At 44.3% G+C, this 21,031-nt stretch overlaps 1 protein-coding gene and 1 pseudogene across 1 annotated transcript in view; one reads left to right on the top strand and one right to left on the bottom strand.

The window, feature by feature from the left end:
- The window catches only part of LOC121832997 (venom factor-like), a gene marked incomplete at its 3' end in the record, with an annotated part of 70,421 nt that overhangs the window by 25,480 nt on the left and 23,910 nt on the right, over positions 1-21,031 (bottom strand). The window contains 4 exon segments of the mRNA XM_042292108.1: positions 2,408-2,513; positions 7,796-7,880; positions 8,602-8,644; positions 9,921-10,052. Coding sequence (XP_042148042.1) covers positions 2,408-2,513; positions 7,796-7,880; positions 8,602-8,644; positions 9,921-10,052 — 366 coding nt within the window.
- On the top strand, positions 16,587-17,157 carry LOC120845880 (annotated as a pseudogene).

Below are 21,031 nucleotides of genomic sequence, written 5' to 3'. Positions count from 1 at the left end.
GAAAAAGTAGACAAATATAAGAACCCCAGTTCTAGTATAAGAAGCAATCTTCAATGGAACACACGCGTGACTAACACTGTTAAAAAGCCGGATACTCGACTAGCATTTCCACGGCGGTTCTTGAAACTAGCATCCACAGAAACTAGACTGCTCGCTTACAAAATATTGGTTCGCCCCCTCCTTGGATACTCGTCGGAAGTATGAAACCCGAGACTGTGGTTTAAAAAACGGAAGGCTCGTGAAAGAGGAAGAAAAAGGGAAAGACAACGTCTTGAGACGTTGTGTGTCCCTTTTTCTTTTTTCTTCACGAGTCTTCCGTTTTTCAAACCACAGTCTCAGCTAGGTTTCAGTGATCATGTATAAGGGGGATCGGTGGCCGAGTGGGCTAGCGCACATCAGCTCGGAGCACATGGAGTGAAAGCTCGCGCTGCAGAACCCAGGGATCCTGGGTTCGAGCCCCACCCCTGCCCGTTTCGATCTGGATGAGCATCGTACCGGCGTGCGGTCGTGTATCACTAGTGCGTGGTGCACGTTAAAAATCCCAGGCTATCGGTTGTACTGCACTGGCTAAATTGCTCCTCTACAGCGAGTGAATCGTCGCAGTTTTGAAATAACTGACCAACTACGCACTGTATAAATTTCCACACAACCCCAATTATTCATCATTTATAACGTACACCAGCTCGCCTGCACATTAACCGTTTTATCATCCTTTTCCTGGAGGGCATACTGCCTGCACATTAACATTTTTTTCATCCTTGCCCTGGAGGGTGTACGCCTGTAACCGTTTCTCCATCCTTATCCTGGAGGGTGTACGGCGACTGGCCCTACTTTTTATTTATAGTTATCGGAAATTAGATCCGCCGACAGGGCTGTATGCGCTGTGTAACCTTCCGTTGCTAGAGGTAAGACGGGAAAATAACACGGTTGAAGCTTTTATTCATTGTACTTTTTGGTTCGTTCCCCTTCGACCAATCGCGTTTTTGTACCCCTCATCAATCACGTATCACTCGTAACTAGCATTCGCGCCCCTAACAAGTATTTTCGTTCAATGAAGATTGTTTTAAGTACTCCGTTTCCCTCAAGTGTAAATTGTTTCCACCCCTATCAAAGTCCTGGACAGGACTGACAGTATGCCAAATAAATAAATCAATAAAGTAAAACACGTCGATTCATGATTTCCCGGGCTGGCACATCCGGCTTCGCTTTCCCCACCAGCGTAAGCTTCGCTAAATTTGCGAGGCGTTACATCGCTCGGGAAGGCGAACTAATGAAGGAGAGACCATGCCCTCACAAAAAGTATTTTAACCACTTTGTAAATACCCACTATAAAGAATAGTGTATCGAGACGATAAATATCATTTAGGAAATGTGTGCACTGTTTCAGAATAGTTTGTTTCATTTCAACCGCGTGTTTCTGTATATTTTATAGAACTTAGTGCAAGAATTTTTGGATGGAAATATTTAAAATAAGAAGGATAAAAATTCTAACTACATCTTAATGCCTTTTAATATATTATTGGTAGTAAGTTCTTCGCAGACAAAAAGAAGGCATTGTGAACGTTACTCCAAAATTTGTCTGGCAACATTACATGAAACGTGCATTTGCCACAAGTCGCGTGTAAATATGCAGACACCTCAAATCTTTAGGCCACGAAGCACTCCCAGCCCTAGTAATACAACGATTGCATGTATTCCATCGCGTATATACCCTGCACTTGGAAGGCAATCATATAAACGAAGAGAACCTCAACAGTTCAAAGCGTTAAAACTTTTTATTTTGTCGCCATTTTTTATGAAAAGTATTTCCTAGGCATTGGTAGTCTATCTTCATCTGTAAAGCATTTAAAAAAGGAATAATTATTTGACACATGCAGTCGCAAAAAAACACCGTCTACATGAAGGCTCCAAGTGGGCGTCGCTTTAGGCACTGCATCCTATTATTCTGTCAAGTTCGGTCTACAGAATTTCTATAGAAATGTGGTGACGGAAAATGTACGAAAAGTGTGTGATAAATTTTTCGTCAAATCTATACCGTCTCTGCTTTATATTTTTTGGTTGAAAGGAATTTTGTAGATCTATCAAAAACGGTCGATAGGGCGTCACTGAGTAGGAAGTTCGAAGAATTGTTTGAATTTGTGCGGGATTTTAAAAAACAGCATGCAATATTTTTTTTTTTTTTTTTTTTGTGAAGGCACCTTAACCACAAGTAATCTTACTTTCAGCTCAGACACACGAAGATTGGATTGAAAGTACTGCTGTAATATTAGATTTCACCCTTATGAAGCGAAAAATGCAGCTCACATTTTCTGGGTGCATGCGTGAAAAAAAGAAAAGGAGGACTTTTTGCTTTCTTTAGTTTCAAAGCGCTGATGCCATTGTTGAAAAAAAAAAATAGGGCGCTTACGAGTTTGGGCTCTTTTCCGTTGCCGATCCACTGTTCTTTGCCAGCTTCACTTTTGAGGCCGAAGCGATACTGGACGACCCCTTGAACAGGCTGCGTGTTCAGAAATCTGTTGAGAAAAGAAGTCATATCGGTTCGTGGCGTACACAAGCGGAGCCTTCAGCCGTGCGCTGTTAAAGCACTTATCCCACTTGACCGACAAGTAGCAAGGCTGTGTCTGTTAACACACCGGGAAGCCAACCCCAATGAAAATCTGCTGACTCCGTTGTGTACAATAAAACATTCAGCCTATGCAATACCACTTCTAGCCCAGGGGCTTTAATGTCCACAACGTGGTAGTGATCCACCAACCCACGTCGGTACGATGTCATTGAGAACAAACCGAGCCGGGGCGGGGATAGAACCCAGGAGGAGCGGGTTCTGCAGTGCGAGTTCTCGCTCCACGTGCTCCGAGCTCCGGTGCGCTAATAACAGTACCTACCTAAATAGGAAGGGGCCTGTCCACCCCGCGGCCGCTCTATGGGTAGACTACTGGGGCTGTATTTAGAGGTACGGCTACGACAGTTACTCTAGAGTGAGGGAAGGGGGGGGGGAGAGAATTCTCTCCCCCTCCCCAAACTAGTGTGACTGTATATTCTCCGCTTGCAGAGCATCCCCATCGTAATGAACTGCAATGGATGAGTGGTGCTGCACTAAAGAAACCTCTGCCTTTGTCTCTTAAGGGTTTGTAGCTTTAGCAAAACATTTAAAATGGCGGCAGTTTTTTTTTTTTTTTTTTTTTCGCACGTATTTTTGTAATTAAAGCGAGCGCATAGATACATTTTATCCATTACTGCAGGATGTGTTCTGCTTTCGAGTCTTCCTTCTAGTTGTCGTGTTTATTGTTAAAATGTTTGATTCTGTGCTCTTACGTCACGTCCTGCGCATGGTCTATGAACTGTCTCATGAACATCACAAGAACCAGTTTCTCCAGAGCAGTTATGCGGTCTTCTAAATGTTTGACTTGACAGCCAAAAAGTGTGTTGCGCACAACAACCGCAACAACCTTCTGAACCAACACAACACTACAAATGGCTTGGAAAAAACGCGAAGCATGCGTTTCATCAAGGGGCTTTCAGTCAAAGTTGTGCCCGTTACCTAAATTAGGTAGGGATATGTGTTACTTCTTACATCTTAAAAATTAACACGTTGCTGAGATTTGTTACCCTCCTGCAATGCAACGAAACAATCTTTCCGTTACTTTTAAAAAATAAGGAACGTTACTTTTGCGTTACTTTACATTTCAATATTATTCGACATTAATAGGCCATGGATATAACCACTCACAATAGAAAAACTTTTACAGAGTGATTTTATAGTCCTTATTATACGTGGTGTGTCTTTTTTTTAAGCCGTGAATGCTACGTTTATGCGGTTTGTGTAGGTGGGTTCTACGGCCTGGGGGACATAGTATAGGGGAATTATCGTAACGATCAGACGGCTTATTAAGTAAATGTGTTAATTACCCTTCTTAATTAGTGAAAAAGACATGTGGTTTCAATTAGAAACTTGCTGAGCGTGATTGCAAACCACAATATCAAGTCTTTTTGGAATGATATAACACAGGGGCAGCAGTTTGCTGCGTTCTGAAAAAAAAAAAAACGTTCAGTTTCGACGCCTTTTTATGTTTGGGTTCCTTATCGTAGCACATCTTTGCATCCGCGGTCCTGCTCCCTGGTGATCGCGGCGCAACGCCGCCGCCTAGTCTCCCTCGAAGGCAACGTGAGTAAAACAGCTCAGTTCGGAAACTGCCGAAGTGCCTGCTTTGATAAAGTGGCTTCGACCCGTACTCGAGAATCAAACAAATGGCGATCACAACGCCATTTCTCTCGCAGCGGCGACGCCGGGAAACTGCCCGTCTGCACGTATCGGTTGAGGTCGACTCGCGCAAGGGTCGGTAGCGCCACCTCGCATTGCCATTTCGCAGTAGCAATATAAATGAACTTTTTAGTTTTGACTAGTCGCTAAAGGGTGGCGCTGTTATCGTATTTAGTTCGGTCTCCGTGGACGCGGGGGGGTTCGGGTTTCACGGTTGAGTTTTCTATTAAGTGTTTTAGTAAAGTTTCTCCAAGGCTAAAGGGAGGTGTGGCGCACCTGTGTTGCGCGTGTCGGCTACTCGGAAAAGGACCGCGGGCGCAAAGATACGCTGCGATAAGAAACCGAAACCTAAAAACTCGTCCAAATTCAGCGTTTTCACGGAACGCCGTAAAATGCTACCCCTGCCTTATATCTTTCTAAAAAGGGTTGATTCAGTGGTTTTCGATGACGCTCAGCAAGTCTCTCATTGGAACCCTATGTTTATTTTCACGAATTAAAAAGTTCATTAAAAATTTCACTTAATTAGCCGACTGATCGTCCCGACCCCGACTCGCCCGCTCGCCCTATGTAGGCTCTGACGATGTTATCGGTCAGCGGGATCGTTTCTATTTAATTTTTCTTGCGTGTTTTTCGTAGTAAGTGTAAATTTTTATATGCGGTTTTTTTAGGTATGACCTGTAGCTGCAGGCGAAACTTGAACCAACATTTCAAGCATATTTGACAAGGCAGGCAACGCACGAATCGCAGGCGATATATGAAAAAAAAAATATTGCCACAATTGTAAGTGCGCCACATAGATTTACATCATACAAAGTCAATGCTGCTTATGGTCTGGATGAATTGTCAGAGTATGTATACTATTTATTTTTTTTTTTATGTGGGTTTTTCTTTTCAAACAAAAACGTCGAAGCAGAAAAGCTGCATGCCTTTCGAGCAACATGTTAAATACATCTGGGCCATGGAGCGAGACTCAAAAGTGAGACAGTCCCAGTGCAGGAGCGAAGTAAAGAATGAAGGAACATTTATTTATATACATTGCTCGCATTTGACCTTTGCTAGATTCGGACAGAACTTCAATGGACTCCACTGGTGGTATTTGTGGTCTTGTTTATATTATCCCTCAAGTAATGTACAAGGAACATAAGTGAAGGTGTCTAGCCCGTTATTAGTCCCTTAAGCTCTCCAATTGAGATTTGAGCTAAATCAAATTGTCCTGAAGCAAAAACACCAGAAGCTTTTTTCACGCAAACTGTCGCCCCTTCACAGGTTCCACACTTTCTACTTCTAGTGCAGCATCTATCAATGGACAGCTGTTCGAATGCTTGCTGTTCCTCCTGTTTTCCTCTGTTGCCAGAGAGTTTAGCTGTAGAGAGTTTGGAGGCTGATGAAGCTTTTGGGGACCTGCAGCAGTGTCTATTCTAATTGGAAATAACAATTCAATATCAACGGGGTGTTTTCCGAATACCCAAGGCTGGAATAAACAAAGAATGTCAGGAAAAAGTTTAAACATTCCAAATTACGGTACAGTTGCTGCGCATATTTTGGGCACTTCAATACATCTCATACAGGCAACTGAGGGCAATTCGGCCGTTTTTTCTGCTATTATACAAACTGATTTTCAGTAATTTTGCCTTTGATAACGCTTCTGATATGGCACGCGCAGAGTCGGGGTCGCGAGTTAATTTGCCAACCGGCCAAACGCCTTTGATTAAATGCCATTTCAAATGCCTGCAAGCGGGATGCAATTTTCTCCCAAAACCACGAACTTGCAAGGAGCAGATTTCCAGCGTCTGAAACACTTACGCCACCGCTTCACCGACCCCTCGCACGATTGCCTTGTGCCATGTGGACCGACAAAGATGTTCATCGGCGGAATTTCCTCCGCCGATAGCCTTCGGGATTTGTAACCCAATAATAAAGGTAAAAGTGACAAGCACAGAAGCCCGTCGGCATCGGCCTAACCCAGCGTCTTATAAAAACCAGGTAAACCAAGACCCGCTCCTCAAAGTGCTTGCGCCGCAGAACGGCCAAACCAGCAAATCGGGGAAGGGAAGCGAGCCGGATGCGAGATCGCGAAGGCGAGTCCTTCCCCTGACGTCACGGTACACCTCACCCAATCAGAGCGCGGCGTCCGCAGCGACGCTTGTGTTCGCTTACGGGGCTAATACTATGTTCCCCTAGCCGTATGACTCACCTGCACAAACCCCATAACTGCAGCTTTCACGGATCTTTTTAAACTAATCAGTCGAACTTAAAAAAAAAAAAACGGTATGTATTTTTTTCTTATTAAGTTTGTAAAATATATTTTTAGTTCCGATTTTTCTTTCTTAGTGAAGAATTTTAAAAGAATTCTGCAGAGGAAAAAATATTATTTTCTGAAGAGAAAATAATATTTTCCTTTTCCGGCACAGTTTACAGAATTAAATTATTTGTATTTAAGATTAAACAACAATTGCTAATTAAAAGTACTCAGTAACGAGAAACGTAATTTTACAGGCGATGCCATAAAAAAGCGACGAAGGTACTTTACTCGTTAATCACTTAAAATCCTTACGAGTACGTTAGCGTTCCTGAAAAAATAAGGCGTTATCAGTTGCGTCGATATGGTAACGCCTCCATCACTGGCTTGATTTCACAGACGTGCATAAAAGAGGATCAGCTGTGCGCCATGCTTAAAAAGAACGGCTGTCCGTTGTTGTGGCCGAGTGGTTCAAACGGTATTTAAGTTTAATAAGCCCCTCTACCCTAACGCAACAACCATAAGAAAAAAGTCTAGAGTATTTGTTTCGTGCATCTTCGATGATTTTAGTAACGTGTTCCACTATATAACTCAGGTTAGGGGCACGAGGTCGCGGTGTTGAAAGCATGCTCGTACCAGAAAGGTGCCTTTCGAGACAAGGAGCGCGGACCAGGTCTCATTTGTCGCCTCCGCTGCCCAGTCAGATGTTTCGACGAGCAAGCGTGGTTGGGGTATTACCCAAGGATGTGCCCATGCGCTTCAAGAGGAACTGCACTTAGACAGCCCTTTGTGTATTTGTCAATGCCTAAAAGAGTTGCGCTCTGACTACAAATGTAATTGTAATTGCAATTACAGTGACCAGTTACTGACACTAAACGAAACTAAATTACATATTGACGCTTCTCGCTGCAATAAAAGTAACTAGAATAAAAGTATAAAAATAACTATAATCCCAATAAAATAACTACAATTACAATAAAGCGCATTTTATCGAAATGCGGTGAATCACATTTGCATCCATTACTGTAACTGAATTACCACCAAAAAAAACAATTGTTTTTTTTACAGATATTGCAAATATTATGGGAAAAAGTCACAAAAATTGCAACACTAGCAGACGCTCAAATCATTCAAGATTTGTGCTTTCAATAAGAAATAAAAGAGTAATTTATAAACGAAGTTTCACAATTAAGACAGGACTGAACAATATTCAAAATAATTGAAAACATGAAATACAATATTTGTTTACATGACAGTGGTAGCATATATCTGTAAAAAAACTTCGGTTCACCTACCTTGCATGGACGAAGAACGGCACATCTGTGAAGTTGTCTGGGACGTATTTCACGGTGCTGAGCTCCACTGAAAACCTCGGTAAAACTGCAAAAAAAAATATGTCGATACTTCTCACTTGCTCTTTTTGAAATTCGTAAAATGTTTCTGCACTACGTAGGATGCCGTCTATTTATGTGCAGGCATTCGCAAAAAAAGCGGGAGCTCGATAAGCTGCAACATGTAATAAAAAAGTCCAAAGAGCAAGAGGACAATTTGAGAGAGAATATGATAACTTTCCTTCGCGTTCTTGAAGCTTAGCTTTGTATTTGTTTTGTTTTTGTTACAAGGTAGGATATTGTGACTCGGCCAACTATGTTGTCCCCTTTTTGTCTTTTTTTTTTTTGTCCTACATCTAGGGTTTTAAAATGCTTAATACTTATTTGATTTATTTTTATATCGTTTTCTCGATTGGGCGCTTACTCTGATCTTTTTTTTGGTTTTGTTTCCTCGCTGTTTTATGCGCATTTTGTGCGCTTCTGGTTGAATATGACTGAGCAAATGCGAGAAAAAGCAAAGTTTGTCACTGGGAAGGTTGGCACGTCCAAGATAAGAGGCTCGAGATTCGCAGTCGGTTTTACTCCTTGCAAAAGGACATGTGCTTCAGCTCAACTTGCAAAGATGTTTAAACGAGTTTGGGTAAGTTATATTTTTAGCGTAAGAGTCTTCGGATCTGCAAGCACGCTTTTCTTTTCATAATAATATTGATCGGTGATTTCTTACTCCTTTATTCTTAAAGATGAAACTAAAAGGAAGTCGCTAAACTCACCGTACTCCTTCACCTCAAACGTTACAGTCTCATTCTGTTCAAACTGCAAATAAAACACAAAAAGGATAAGAATCACACTGCCTTTTTGATTACGTTTTGGTTGTCATGGTCTAAAATGTTTTAACGGGAACCGGAAGACTGCAGATTCGACGAGTATCAGTAGTTCACAATCTTCTGCACTCTCAAAGTAGCCTAGCGTCTACTTTCCGGCGAAGAGCGGGGAGGGCCAATCCGTGCATTCGCGAATCGAGCACTTGCAGTGGATAAAAGTGTCAAGAAGAGTGCTTATCTCGAAAGTACGATGTATAGAAGCTCAATGAGCGTCACGTTTTATTTTCTCATTTCTCTCGAGTCAATCGCGTTTTCAAGTACACGCTTCGTTGTTCGTAGACGTGCAGGCCTATTACAAGGTCTCGGCGAGCTCAGATTTGTCCAAACCATCAAATACCTCACTAGGAATACTCGATCAATTGAAAAATAGGTAGAAAAAAGAAAGTTATCGGCTTTTTCTATAGGAAGAGGGAAAGTGTGCGAACGCATTTGAAGAGCCAATTGGGTGAGCCTTTCTATGACTGAGTGCACATGGATGTGACCGTACAGCACCGAAGCAACATTTGACGCGAATTGTTGTGCGCAAAAAGAAAAGAAACTGGCTACACGTCCCCTCCCGCCTGGATGTTCAACGCTCGCACGCTTAGCTGCTTTACATGCACCCGACCGTAGCACATTCCATCGAGCTGGGATGAACCGTGTGCAGTTAGTCCCCCACCCTCTACTACCCGATTACAGTCTTCAGATGCCGAGGAAATATTCCAGAGCGCATATTTATCTTAGCGCAGTCTAAGCTCAAAGATCCGCGTGTCTCCGACACAAACTACAAAACGCTCGTAATGATCAACGGCTGTTTTCACAGAGTGGCAGCGCCAATAATCAAATAAGGCACGGATGCATTTTTCGACTGAAGCGGCTCATTGTTCGAGCGAGCGGCTTGTTCGCCTCTCCTAATCACACTCCTACCCGGCTGTATTTTTGCAAACCCTATCTAGCTACATGGTCAATTCTGTCTCTTGGGAATGTGATTGGATTGGCTGCACGCTGACGCAGCACTCGTTCTCTATAAGAACTGAGCCACTCCGAACACTGACGCCGCCTTTGTGTCGAATACATGCCCAGAGTGCGTGGTGAAACTATAGTCAACTCGGATTACTAATGGCAGTCACCGAAGAGTTTAAGCGTAGCAGTTGCCAGTGTCGACTACTTGTAAGAAAGGTCTACCGTGTTTCAACTCCTGCTATCGAGCGCCAAACGCGGATGCGTACCTTGTAGCCGTACTTGACCACGACCTTCCATTCGCCCAGCAGGGTGTGTTCGGGCAGCGTGACCACATGGGTGAGCATAGGTCCTGTCGTAGGCTCGAAGTCTCGTGCCTCCACCGTGACGTTTTGAGGGTTCTGCGTCACACGCACAAACGAGTCAATACAGCGGCTGCTCCAAGTGGACAGACTTTCAGAATCACGACCGACTCAAGTGGCGAGGGAAGTAGAAGGCAGCACATTGCGCTCGCGGACCCTGGAAGCTTAAAGGGATTGTCCGGTCGAAAACGGAAGTACTTAAGTTCTTGCGCTCGTTACGTCGAGAGAGCCTTCATATAGACAAACGTCATTTTTATTTTGATATATGATCTCCCGTTATTAATTAAACCTTTCATGAGCCTATGTACGAAACTGCACCCCGAATTTCGCCAGTGTCAATGGCTGACATCCGTAGGTGCTGCGTGACGTCACAAAACGCAAAGGTTTGTCGGATGGTCGGGATAACAAGTGTTGGTCGATGGATGTCTTGTATTTTGTTTCGAATTATACACTCTCCTAGGCTGTACCCGACTGAAATACGGTTCTTTTAATGCAGTTCCCAAGCACGTGCAAAAAGAGACACGCCTTTTAGCAGGATATTACTCGAAAACAGCCATAAGCTTCGAGGAAACGTATGCCGTTTCGCGCAAACACAACTGCGACGGACGCCGATCGAACTAGGGGCGCTTGCAAAGCAAAGTATGCAGATTTCGACTCTGAAGCGGCACCTAGGTACACGAAGCGGCATCTGGGTACACATTTCGGCAGATCCACTGGATCTGTGATCAGGCTGCGGGTCGTTCCCTTAGAGGCGATGTCCGCGCACGTCGCGGGCAAACGGCGAACCGTTCAAATGGATGTCGTCACTTGACTTGGACGAGCTTGGTGAATCGTAGTCACGCTCCATTTTCACACGCGGGTCAAACAGATATCGGGCTGCACGCGTGCTAAATACAACTTCTGGTATCATTTCGAGATGGCCTAGCTGTTGGTTTCGGTTTCGCTGCATAATCAAGGTCTGTTTGATTCGGCCAAGAAGTTCTGAACTATAGTCGATTACAAGTCAAGAAGGTAGCGGCAAATGCCCCTCAAAAGGAATCTTTGCATTTCGACGATAGGTTCGTGGCATCAGGATGATTTTGCGTCGGGAGTCACTGGCGCCAGCGCGCGGTCGGTATACCGGTCACCTCGAAGACGAAGGCCTGACGATAGCGTCTTGGCCAAGACAGTTATCGACCGTAACTTTGGCGTCAAGTTGAAGTGAGCATCGCCAAAAATGCCAATTCTCAGCGCTTTTCCCAGGCCCGTTAGTGGTCGTCCACAGATACCAGCGGACAAAGCATGCAGTATTATGCTCAGCTACGGGGACATGCGAGTGCCAACGCACTAAATCCCAGGCCTCTGCAATGTATTGGGGTCGTCAATATGCACCCAAGAGCAACCGGAGGCGGGGACTATCAAGAGGGCAATACCTTTCCCGTGTCTGTATAAGTAAGAATATCAACACTGTGGATCCCCACATAGCATCAAAAAGAAACAATTTACGTGAGCCAATATTTCAACACTTACCACAGGGAGCCAAACCTACGCGAGCAGGTGCCTAAAACGTTTTCAGAATATCATAATCAAGAAAATTCCTACCCTCGGGTATGATCTCAATTCCGGGTCCACCCCGGGTACGTTATAATCATAAATGAGAGGAAATGCAACCTCCGTATCGGCGTTATTGTTAAACATCGCAGACATTTGAGCAAGAGCTGCGAAAAATGGCACCGCGAGCAGAGACGGACGAGGAGTGTCGTCTGCTATCGCCGTCTGCTCTTGTCGTCTGCTTCTGCACGGACGCTGAACTGAGTCCGGAGCCGGTGCAAGATTTTTGAGGAACTGGGTCTGAACTCGTTCAGAACTGGGATGAATCGAACACGCCAGTGCAGCGGTCGTGCAACGTCCCGTTGAATCGAATGCACCAGTTCCTGCACTGCCGAACTAGTTCAGCCAGTTCAGGCGAATCGAACAGACCTAAATTGACTGATCCCATTTGGGCGAGGAGTGGGTGGACGTAGTTTAATACCGTTGGTACGGCATCACACCTCAGCTTACAAGCCTTCTGTCCGCTTAGAGCTCAGCTCGTAGCTTTCTTTTGTGAGATGATTGCTGCATAAGCGGGATTGCGTTCTTGACGGGAATCCAGTCCCTACGCACGACGACGATCCACTTTGCTCGTCACTGCACGTCTCGCGGAAGAGTGTGGAACGTCATGTCTTGGCTCGCATGTGCTGCCCGGTGGTTGTGGCACCCAACCGCGCTACAAAAATCCCACCCAACCACGAAACCCAAGTCGAGCACAACGAAAACGAAGCACGCTGAGGCGTTCACTCGCAGGCAAACGACGAGACAGAAATGCTCGCTATGTGTTTTGTGATGTCAGAGCTTCAATGTTGCCAACGAAAGCAGCGTTTACGCTAGAATGCGATTGGAGCAGTATAAATTCAATTACTCACGCAGAGGTGCATATAAAATTCAGATATAGCTCGTACGATGCCTCTCGAGGCAATAACAATGATATTCAATTGTTTTCTCGAATACAAAATTTGACCGGACAATCCCTTTAAGACGTGCAGGGCCACTTCCGTCTTCCGATTGCTTCGCAGCCCATCAGATGGCGCCATCCATGTGTACCAATGCCGAAGGACAAACCAAGAAGCCGGGACATAACACCCCGCGTTTGGGTAGGGAGAGGAGGGGGAGGATCCGGGAAAGCCGGATCCTCCCCCTCCTTCCCTACCCTAGCCGACCTCCTCGCCTCCCGCTCTGCCTTCCCTTCTTCCCACTCCCAGCTTACTCGTCGTGAGTAAAGACTTATTCAATAGGCCAAAACTTAACACACTTCAAAAAACCACTCGACTTCACTTTTTCTGTTACACCTCAGACGCCCCACTCCCTCTCTGCTCCCACTGGTTTACCCCTTCCCACCAGACCACTTTCTGTGGGACTACCCCTATAACCCAGCACAGCGGCGCCATTACACTGAAGGTTGCTGGCTCTTGCGGTCAGCCTCGAACATCAACGGGGAACTGGTACTCTACATCAGCAGGGCCATCAGCGTCTGCCTGTACCAAGGCGGCTGACGCACCGCACCATCATGCTTCAATAAAGCTGTTACCTATCCTTCAGCACCTTTCTCACTCACAGAGATGCATTTCTCAGGGGGATGTCCTCTCCCCAATAATATTCAATTTCACCATACGCGGGATCTACCGTGCTCTTCAATCCCTCCCTGACATCCGGTACAGTATTTATGCTGATAATAGGAAGTTTTCGAGGATCGTTTTTGTCACGCAACGCTCTCCGCAACCCGCTAAGTTACCCGGAACTCTACAGTCAAGGCCATCGGCGCGCAGGCGCAGTAGCGACTTCGTTGCGGAGGGCTTAGCGGAGGGGGAAACGCGGTAGACCGCGTTTCCCCCTCCGCTAAGCCCTCCGCAAGGAAGTCGCTACTGCGCCTGCGCGCCGATGGCCTTGACTGTAGAGTTCCGGGTATCGTAGCGGGTTGCGGAGGGCGTTGCGGGACGGCAAAAACGATCTGTGAAAGCTCCCTAATGTTACTATCTGCCTGGAAAGAACACGAGCATCAGCTTGCCCGCGAAACGCTCCTCTGGACCAGTGCTGACACCTGTGACTACGCCCTGATCTTCCTTCCTCCTCTCATTGCCCTAGCCGACCTATTCGCCTCCCGCTGTGCCTTTCCTCCTCCCACCCCGGCCTTTGCCACCTTTGCCCAAAATTTTTCTGGGTCACCGAAAGAGAGAAAGCGTGCTTTCCTGCCCTTTCCACTAGTCCTATTTCTTCGCGTTTTTTTACAGCACTTATTTGTGTTTCTCTTTTTCTTGCCCTTTCCATCCCTTTCCACTCCGCGCGCTCTCTCACACCACCTGCTTCCGGTCCTCCCGTGCCCCCGTGCTGGGTCCGTAGCTCAGTCAGCAGAGCCCACGGCTTCCACGCCGTTTACCGGGGATCGATCCCTGGCACCAGTTGCCAATTTTCCAAGAAGCTTAGTGGTTACAAGCTTACCGATTTACGTATTTCGTGCTCGCGCAGCTGCTAGGGTTGGTTGGCACTAAAAAGCTACCGCTTTAAGAAGCGCCATCTGCATTATACGAAGACTCTATATATTATATCAAGAGTCTCCCGCCGAAGCTGCTGCCATTCTGGCAGCAGCGGCGGCGGGCGACCGTACACAAACTAATTCTGTTTCCGTATGCCCTTACAGTTATCAAAGAGGTGCCCGATACCGTCTGCACGCAGTCCGCAGCGAAGGAACCGCTGTGTCGCTCTCACTCACGGCTGTGATTACTGTGACCCATATCGGCGAGTTGAAGCCTGCGGCCCCACCCAAGACACCGGAGTCAAGCAACATCTACGCGGAACGATCCTGTCATAAAGGAGCCACGAGCACGACCGGGCCATTCTGGCAGCAGCAGCGGCGGGCGACAGTTCACTGACTAATTCTGTTCCTGCATGCCCTTACAGGTAGGTTGTCACTGCCTACTTTCCTTACGACATTATTGGCTCGGTCGCCGCTGCTGCATGTAGTGTCGTGCCAGTTTTAGCCAATAGTAACTTTTAAATGGCTGAGCTAATACGTCTTAAATGCCAAGAACAGAGCTCCGATGATGATCAATCGATTTCAGGTAGTGATGGTGGATGTTCGTATCACCCTGGAAGTTGTTCGGGAATCTCTGAAGCGACACTGAGGACAAAGGGCGAGTCGTATCGCACAGTTTGGAAGTGCCCCACCTGCCGAGCTTCGAAACTTTAAGGCGGCGCGTACAATAAGCAAACACCCGATGACGGCATGTGGACAATGTTGGTGTGTATGAGCTCCAAACTAGCCCTTTGTGAGACAGCGGGACACATACGTCCCGCCTGTGAGAACTGGTTCAATCGAGTCTCTTCGGGATCGTGGGACACTGGCGTCCCATTTTTTTCACTAGCACCATCTATGAATGTCAAATGCAACTTTTCCTCAGTTCTCTTTTTTTTCACGAGAAGGCCGAAGGTTGAAAACATGTGCTTGCTTTGGTCATTGGTTTTCGAAACACGGATCCGCAGGGGCCCATTTTTCGGAAGACACTACTTGGTCCCAAAATGTCAAGTAAGTTGCCCTTTACGTTCTACGTCTTCCTACGCATGTGAGGAGTAGGTGAGGGAAGTATTAGCACGTTTTAGATGGCACATGGGTTTATATTGTTGATGCTCTACAAGCAGGTGTGAATTCGTTTGGCTTAGCAACACAGCCAATGCTATTATGGGGTTCGTCGTTCATGCTGTTGCGATTTTTTTGTTTCCAATAGCTGCCATTGCTTTTATTTAATGTCAGAAAATATATTAGTGCTTTTCCTTTCCAGGAAAAAGAAAACTCACTGACGAGGGGGCTTTAGAACTGTTCTTTAGCCTTCCGGACGACTCGGCGAGTGACGCGTCCGGCGACTCGGATGACGATTTTCACATGCCCTTAACATCAGCTGTGGCTTCAGCAGAGTCATCAGAGAGCGATGATACGAACGAACAAGCACCGAAGAGGCCAGAAAAGACGTACAAGCAAAAAATACGTAGCAAGAAGACGCCTGTCCAGCCTGAAGCAGAGGCTAGTCAGAACGGCGAAGTGAATGGGATACCATCACCGTCCATGGAATGGATAGCTGGAAAACCTCAAGACATTCCTGAAAAGGTCACTGAAAAACCTCCAACATGCTCTCCTAACCTAAGCGCAGATAGCAGAGCATTTGACGCTTTTACTTTTTATATTCATGAATAAATCTGGACAATTATTGTCACAGAGACAAACCGGTACGCTGATCAGGTAGGAAAAGCGAACTGGGAGCCACTCTCAGTGAGTGAGCTCAAAGCCCACATAGGCATGCTCATTCTTATGAGTTATTCATCCACTGCCCCAAGTCCACCTGTACTGGACATCAGATCAGGTCTTCAATGTGAAGGAATTCTCTCGCGTGATGACCTTCAAGCGGCATCAACAAATCACAAGCTGTTTACACCTAAATGACAACACGCAGCAACCAGAGCGAACCTCGCCAGGATATGACAGGTGCTATAAAGTTCGACCTCTTATCGAAGCCCTCAACAAGAATTTTCGAAAAAAATACAGCCCGTCCTCTCACGTCGCGGTTGATGGATCGATGATTCTTTTCAAGGGTCAATCGGCAATAAAACAATACATGCCGATGAAACCGAAAATCAAACGGGGGTATAAAGTCTGGAGCCTCGCCGACAGTGAGACTGGTTACCTTTGTGGATTCGTAGTATATCAAGGACGCAACAGAGAAAGGCTCACTGATCAGACACTTGGGGAACACGTTGTCCTTTCGCTGACGGAGGATATAGTGGAAGAAGAATCCCAAGCTTTTTTTTTTTACAATTTTTTTTCTTCAACCAATTTGCTCCTGCAACTTCGAGAACGAGGAGTGTTTGCCTGTGCCACATTCAGGACCAACAAAGAGACCTGCCCCCAGAAGTCAAAATTGACAACAAGCTTTCTCGTGGAGAGTACTTCTACCGATCAAAATTGGGCCAGTGTCGGCTTACCCATGGCGAGACACAAAAAATGTTCACATGATGTCCAAATTTCATGACCCTGAAGAGCAAGCTTCGATGGAAAGGAAGCCTCCCTGCGGAAAAAAAGTTCAGGTTACATGCCCGATGTCCGTCAAGGACTACAACCGCTGAATGGTGGGCGTACTGTTTCGACCAAAAGCGCAATGCCTATCCGGTTGATCGACGGTCCAAGAAGTGGTGGAATCGTATTTTTGAGTTTCTTGTCGATGCAGCAATCGTCAATGCCTTTGTGCAACACATGGCATATCACAGTGACGACGATGTGGCTTTGCTTCACTTCAAGGTGCTTCTTGAGCGACAACTGATCAAGAGACATACTTTTCGCACTGCCAGGAAGTCTCAAGTGCATTTCGAGAGGAAACAGGGACGCCGCAGTGGGTCTCTGATTACTGGAGTGCCGAACGAAATTCGGCTTGAAGGAAGAGACCACTTTCCCAAAAAGAATGCAAAGAGGAGAAGGTGTCGGTGGTGCTCCACGAAGAGCAAGCAAGCCCGCACAAGATACTTGTGCTGCACCTGCGACGTTCCTTTGTGTGTTGGGTGCTTCTCCTCCTTTCACTTGTCCAAGTGAACTCAAATAGAGGGCACTCGTTATATTTTGTCAATGTCCCTCATGAGCAATGGGACATACGCTGTCCCACTTCTGTTTGTGGTGCTTAGAGGGTTGTGGGACATATGTTGTCCCACCAACTGTGCCTCCAAATTTTGTTTCCGAACTATATGAATTAGTTTAAACATTCTCTTTCTTGTTCAATAAAGCATTTCTGATATAAAAATAAGTGAACTAATAAAAGTCTGCTCGCGCCTTATAAAGGGCTAGATAACCTGCTGTATCTGAAGGAAACAGTTGGAAACATTGAAGCGTCGGTCAACATGATGTCGACACAATATAATGAAATACTAAAAATCGTCATGGAACACATGAAAGAAATTAAAATTATCAAATCTAGAGTTGAAGAAATCGAGAAACGAGACGAAACGAAGGAACTTAACCAGTTAAAGCTGGAGCTCTATGACCTTGAATGGAGAAGTCGGAAGGTTAATTTTGAATTCCCCACTGTATTCAAAAAACTAAAGATTAAGATGTGACGAGCAAAGTGAACGAGGTCGCATCAGCGCTAGGAATGCCTGAGCTGACTGGAACGGACATCACATCAATCCACAGACTGCCGTCAAAGCCCGACAAGATTCCAGGCATTATTGTCAGGTTTGCCTCTCAGACAACATGGGACGCGTGGTTGGACCGTAAGAAAAGGCTAATTGCCACTGGAAAGAAGATGTACATTAACGAGAAATGATTTTCAAGGCAAAGGACTGGGCAAAAGGAAAAGGTTTCTTGTATGTGTGGCACAAAAATGGTAAAATCTTTGTTAAACGCAAAGATGGCGATGATGCCTTTGTGATCAGGAGTGATGAAGATTTGCAAAGCATTCCATCGTAGTTGTATACTGATGATGCTTAGATTTCTAAATTTTGCCCCAATAACCTCACGCAGAGAGTAGTTATTTTCAGCCACTACTCCATGATGAAGCAACGGCTCTCCTCGAGAAATAATGTAGTTCACATTTAAATTGTTTTCATTTAAACGCGCAGTCCGCAGTCAACAAAAAAGCCGACCTTGAATTGATTTTTGATCAGTTCGGTGTTCTTTTTGATAACATAATGCTTACCGAGACCTGGTATAAAGATAACTCAGATATTTTTAGTTTACAATCCTATAATACGCATGTTTTAAATCGCACTTTAAAGCGGGGCGGAGGATTGGCTTTCTTGATTAGAAAGGGTATCGACTGTGAACTACTAAGTGACTATTCTTTTATCACGAAAGATGTAGAAGCGTTGGGCTTACGTGACAATCAAGATATTTTCGCGGCTTTTTATCGCCCACCGGACGGTAGCATGTCATCCTTTTCAGCAATTCTTGAGTCTTTTTTATGTTAACAAATGAGAATCAATATGGCGTCATTTGTGGGGGTGCTTTTAATGTTGATATGCCTTCTGCAGTTTTCCCAAAAGGAAAATGGAGTACGTAGTTAGCATGTACGGATGTATCAACACGATAGCCAGTCCTACAATAATTACTTTAGAAACAAAAACCATTTTAGATTTGCTTATAACTGATTTTCATACAGATTGAGTGAACCGTGGAGCTATAAGTTGTGACTTGAGTGACCATCTTCCCATTTTCTTATGTGTTCAGCTTAATCTCGAAACCTAACAAAATGCCAACCTGCGTTTTTCCAAAACATTGATAAAAATAGTCTCGATGCTTTTATACGAGACGTTACAGCTGTAGATTGGAATATGGTGTTTACGGAAGAAAAGGTTGATTACGCCAATAACTTATTTTTAGAACAATTTCTCAAACTGTATAAACATCTCTTTTCATATAAACCCGTAAAAATATCAAACAAGATGCGTAAACCGTGGGTGACGTCCGGTTTGATCAAAGGAATACGTTAGAGAGATATACTATATAAAGGGTTCGTTAAAACACGCAACCCGGATGTTCTTAAAGAATTTAAGTCTTATCGTGACAGCTTGACCAAGGAGCTAAGAAATTCCCAAACAAATTTATTATTTTTCCCTTTTCTCGTCGGCAAATAGTGGTACTGACGTAATAGGGAAACATGTTGGTCGTTGGTTAAGGGGTTTGCTGTATCAAACACCATTGAGACATTGCAGTATAAAAGTGTAGGTTTAACCGACCTAGACTCGGCAAATATGTTTAATGTATATTTTGTAAATATATCAAGTATTGCCGATACTAATGACTTTTCTAAATATATTTGTCAGAGAAACTTTAGATCTATACTTTTAGAGCCAATTCCTAATCCAGAAATAACTCATGTGATTTTGCACCTAAAATGTAGCGGTAGCTGTGACGCTGATTGAATGCGAATTCGCCCCATAAGTATGTTGTCGACCTGATTGCTCCCGTGTTAACTTATATGTTTAATCTTCCTTTTTAAGTCTGGTGTGTTTTCCAGAATAATGCAAAGAGCTAAGGTGTCTGTACTGCAGAAAAAAGGCGATAGAAATGAGTTGGGCAACTATAGACCTATTTCTATATTGCCCGTATTTTTTAAGGCTTTGGAGAGGTTACTGTATCATCGTTTAGAAGACTTCTAGAATAAATGTGACCTCATAACTTCCTCGCAATTTGGTTTCAGAAAAAAACTGTTCAACAAAGACTTGATCAAAAATAATATATTTTAGAAAAGTTTCAGTAAAAACTTTGTTCTAGGGGTGTTCGTAGATTTTGCAAAAGCCTTTGACTGTCTTAATCACGAGGCATTATTCAAAAAGCTTGAAATGTGTGGCATTCACGGACTTGCCCTACTTCTTTTACAGTCATACTTACGACAACGCCAGCACTATGCTAACATGAACAGTCATTCTTCTACTGTGAGATGTATTACGTCAGGTGTTCCACAAGGAAGCATATTGGGACCATTTCTTTTTAATGTGTGCCTTAATGATATAATCAGCGTAAATACTAAGGCGAAATTTGTCATTCATGCAGATGCTACTTTAGTATTTTTTTTTCTGACGAAACTTGTGACGAAATAATTGCTAGGCGAACTTCACTTTATTAAATATAAAAGGCTGGGGGATAGCGATTCGCTGAAAATTAATATTATTAAGATGAAAACAGCCATTTGTTTACCAAAAAATAGGTCTCTGGTTATATCGAAGGTTCTCCGCTTTGACCCGTCTCCCGTCGAAATCGTTAGTTCTTTCAAAACTCTTGAAGTGTTTTTTAGTGAAACAATGAGCTCGAATAATAATATCAACTCTATTGTTCCAAAGCATGCTTGAATAGTGGGATTCGTAAATCGCTACCGATCTGTTGTATCAACGAGGATTAAATTGTTGATCTATAAATCACTACTCAATTCCCGTTTAACGTATTCTCTTCTAGTTTGGGGCACATCCACAATGACTGATACAGAAAAACTGTTTTTGCTGCAAAAAAAGATATTGAGACGAATATTTAATGTGCCCTGTGACTTTCATTTTGCCGATTTATTTAAGAACTGTAAAATAATTAGCATTTATAAATTTAATTATTACAGACTCGGTACTAGTTTTAAAAGTGAAAAGAAGGCTTCTGTTTTCTGGAAATAATTGTGTCGTTAAGAAAAATTTCCCCACATTACTCTACTCGCAACGCAGAGGAATGCAGGATGGCCACGCAACGAACAAACTATGGCTATCAAATGTTAAATTTTACATTCCACGTTTCCTAAATAGTCGTTGCATTGACAATACTGATTTAACTTTCAAGGACGTGCACTTATATTTTTGTACGTAATTTTTTTTTCGCTTCTATTCTATAATTTACACTTCCGTTAACCTTGGTTTGTACAAATGTCAACCGTAGATGCGCAACGGTTTCACTGTATACTTTGCCTTTTCTGTATTTTTTCGCATGCTTCCTG

This window comes from Ixodes scapularis, unplaced genomic scaffold, assembly GCF_016920785.2.
Source record: "Ixodes scapularis isolate PalLabHiFi unplaced genomic scaffold, ASM1692078v2 PGA_scaffold2__306_contigs__length_199485367, whole genome shotgun sequence".
Lineage (NCBI taxonomy): Eukaryota > Metazoa > Arthropoda > Arachnida > Ixodida > Ixodidae > Ixodes > Ixodes scapularis.
Note: the sequence above shows the minus strand (reverse complement) of the source record. Positions and strands in the feature narration are given on the sequence as shown.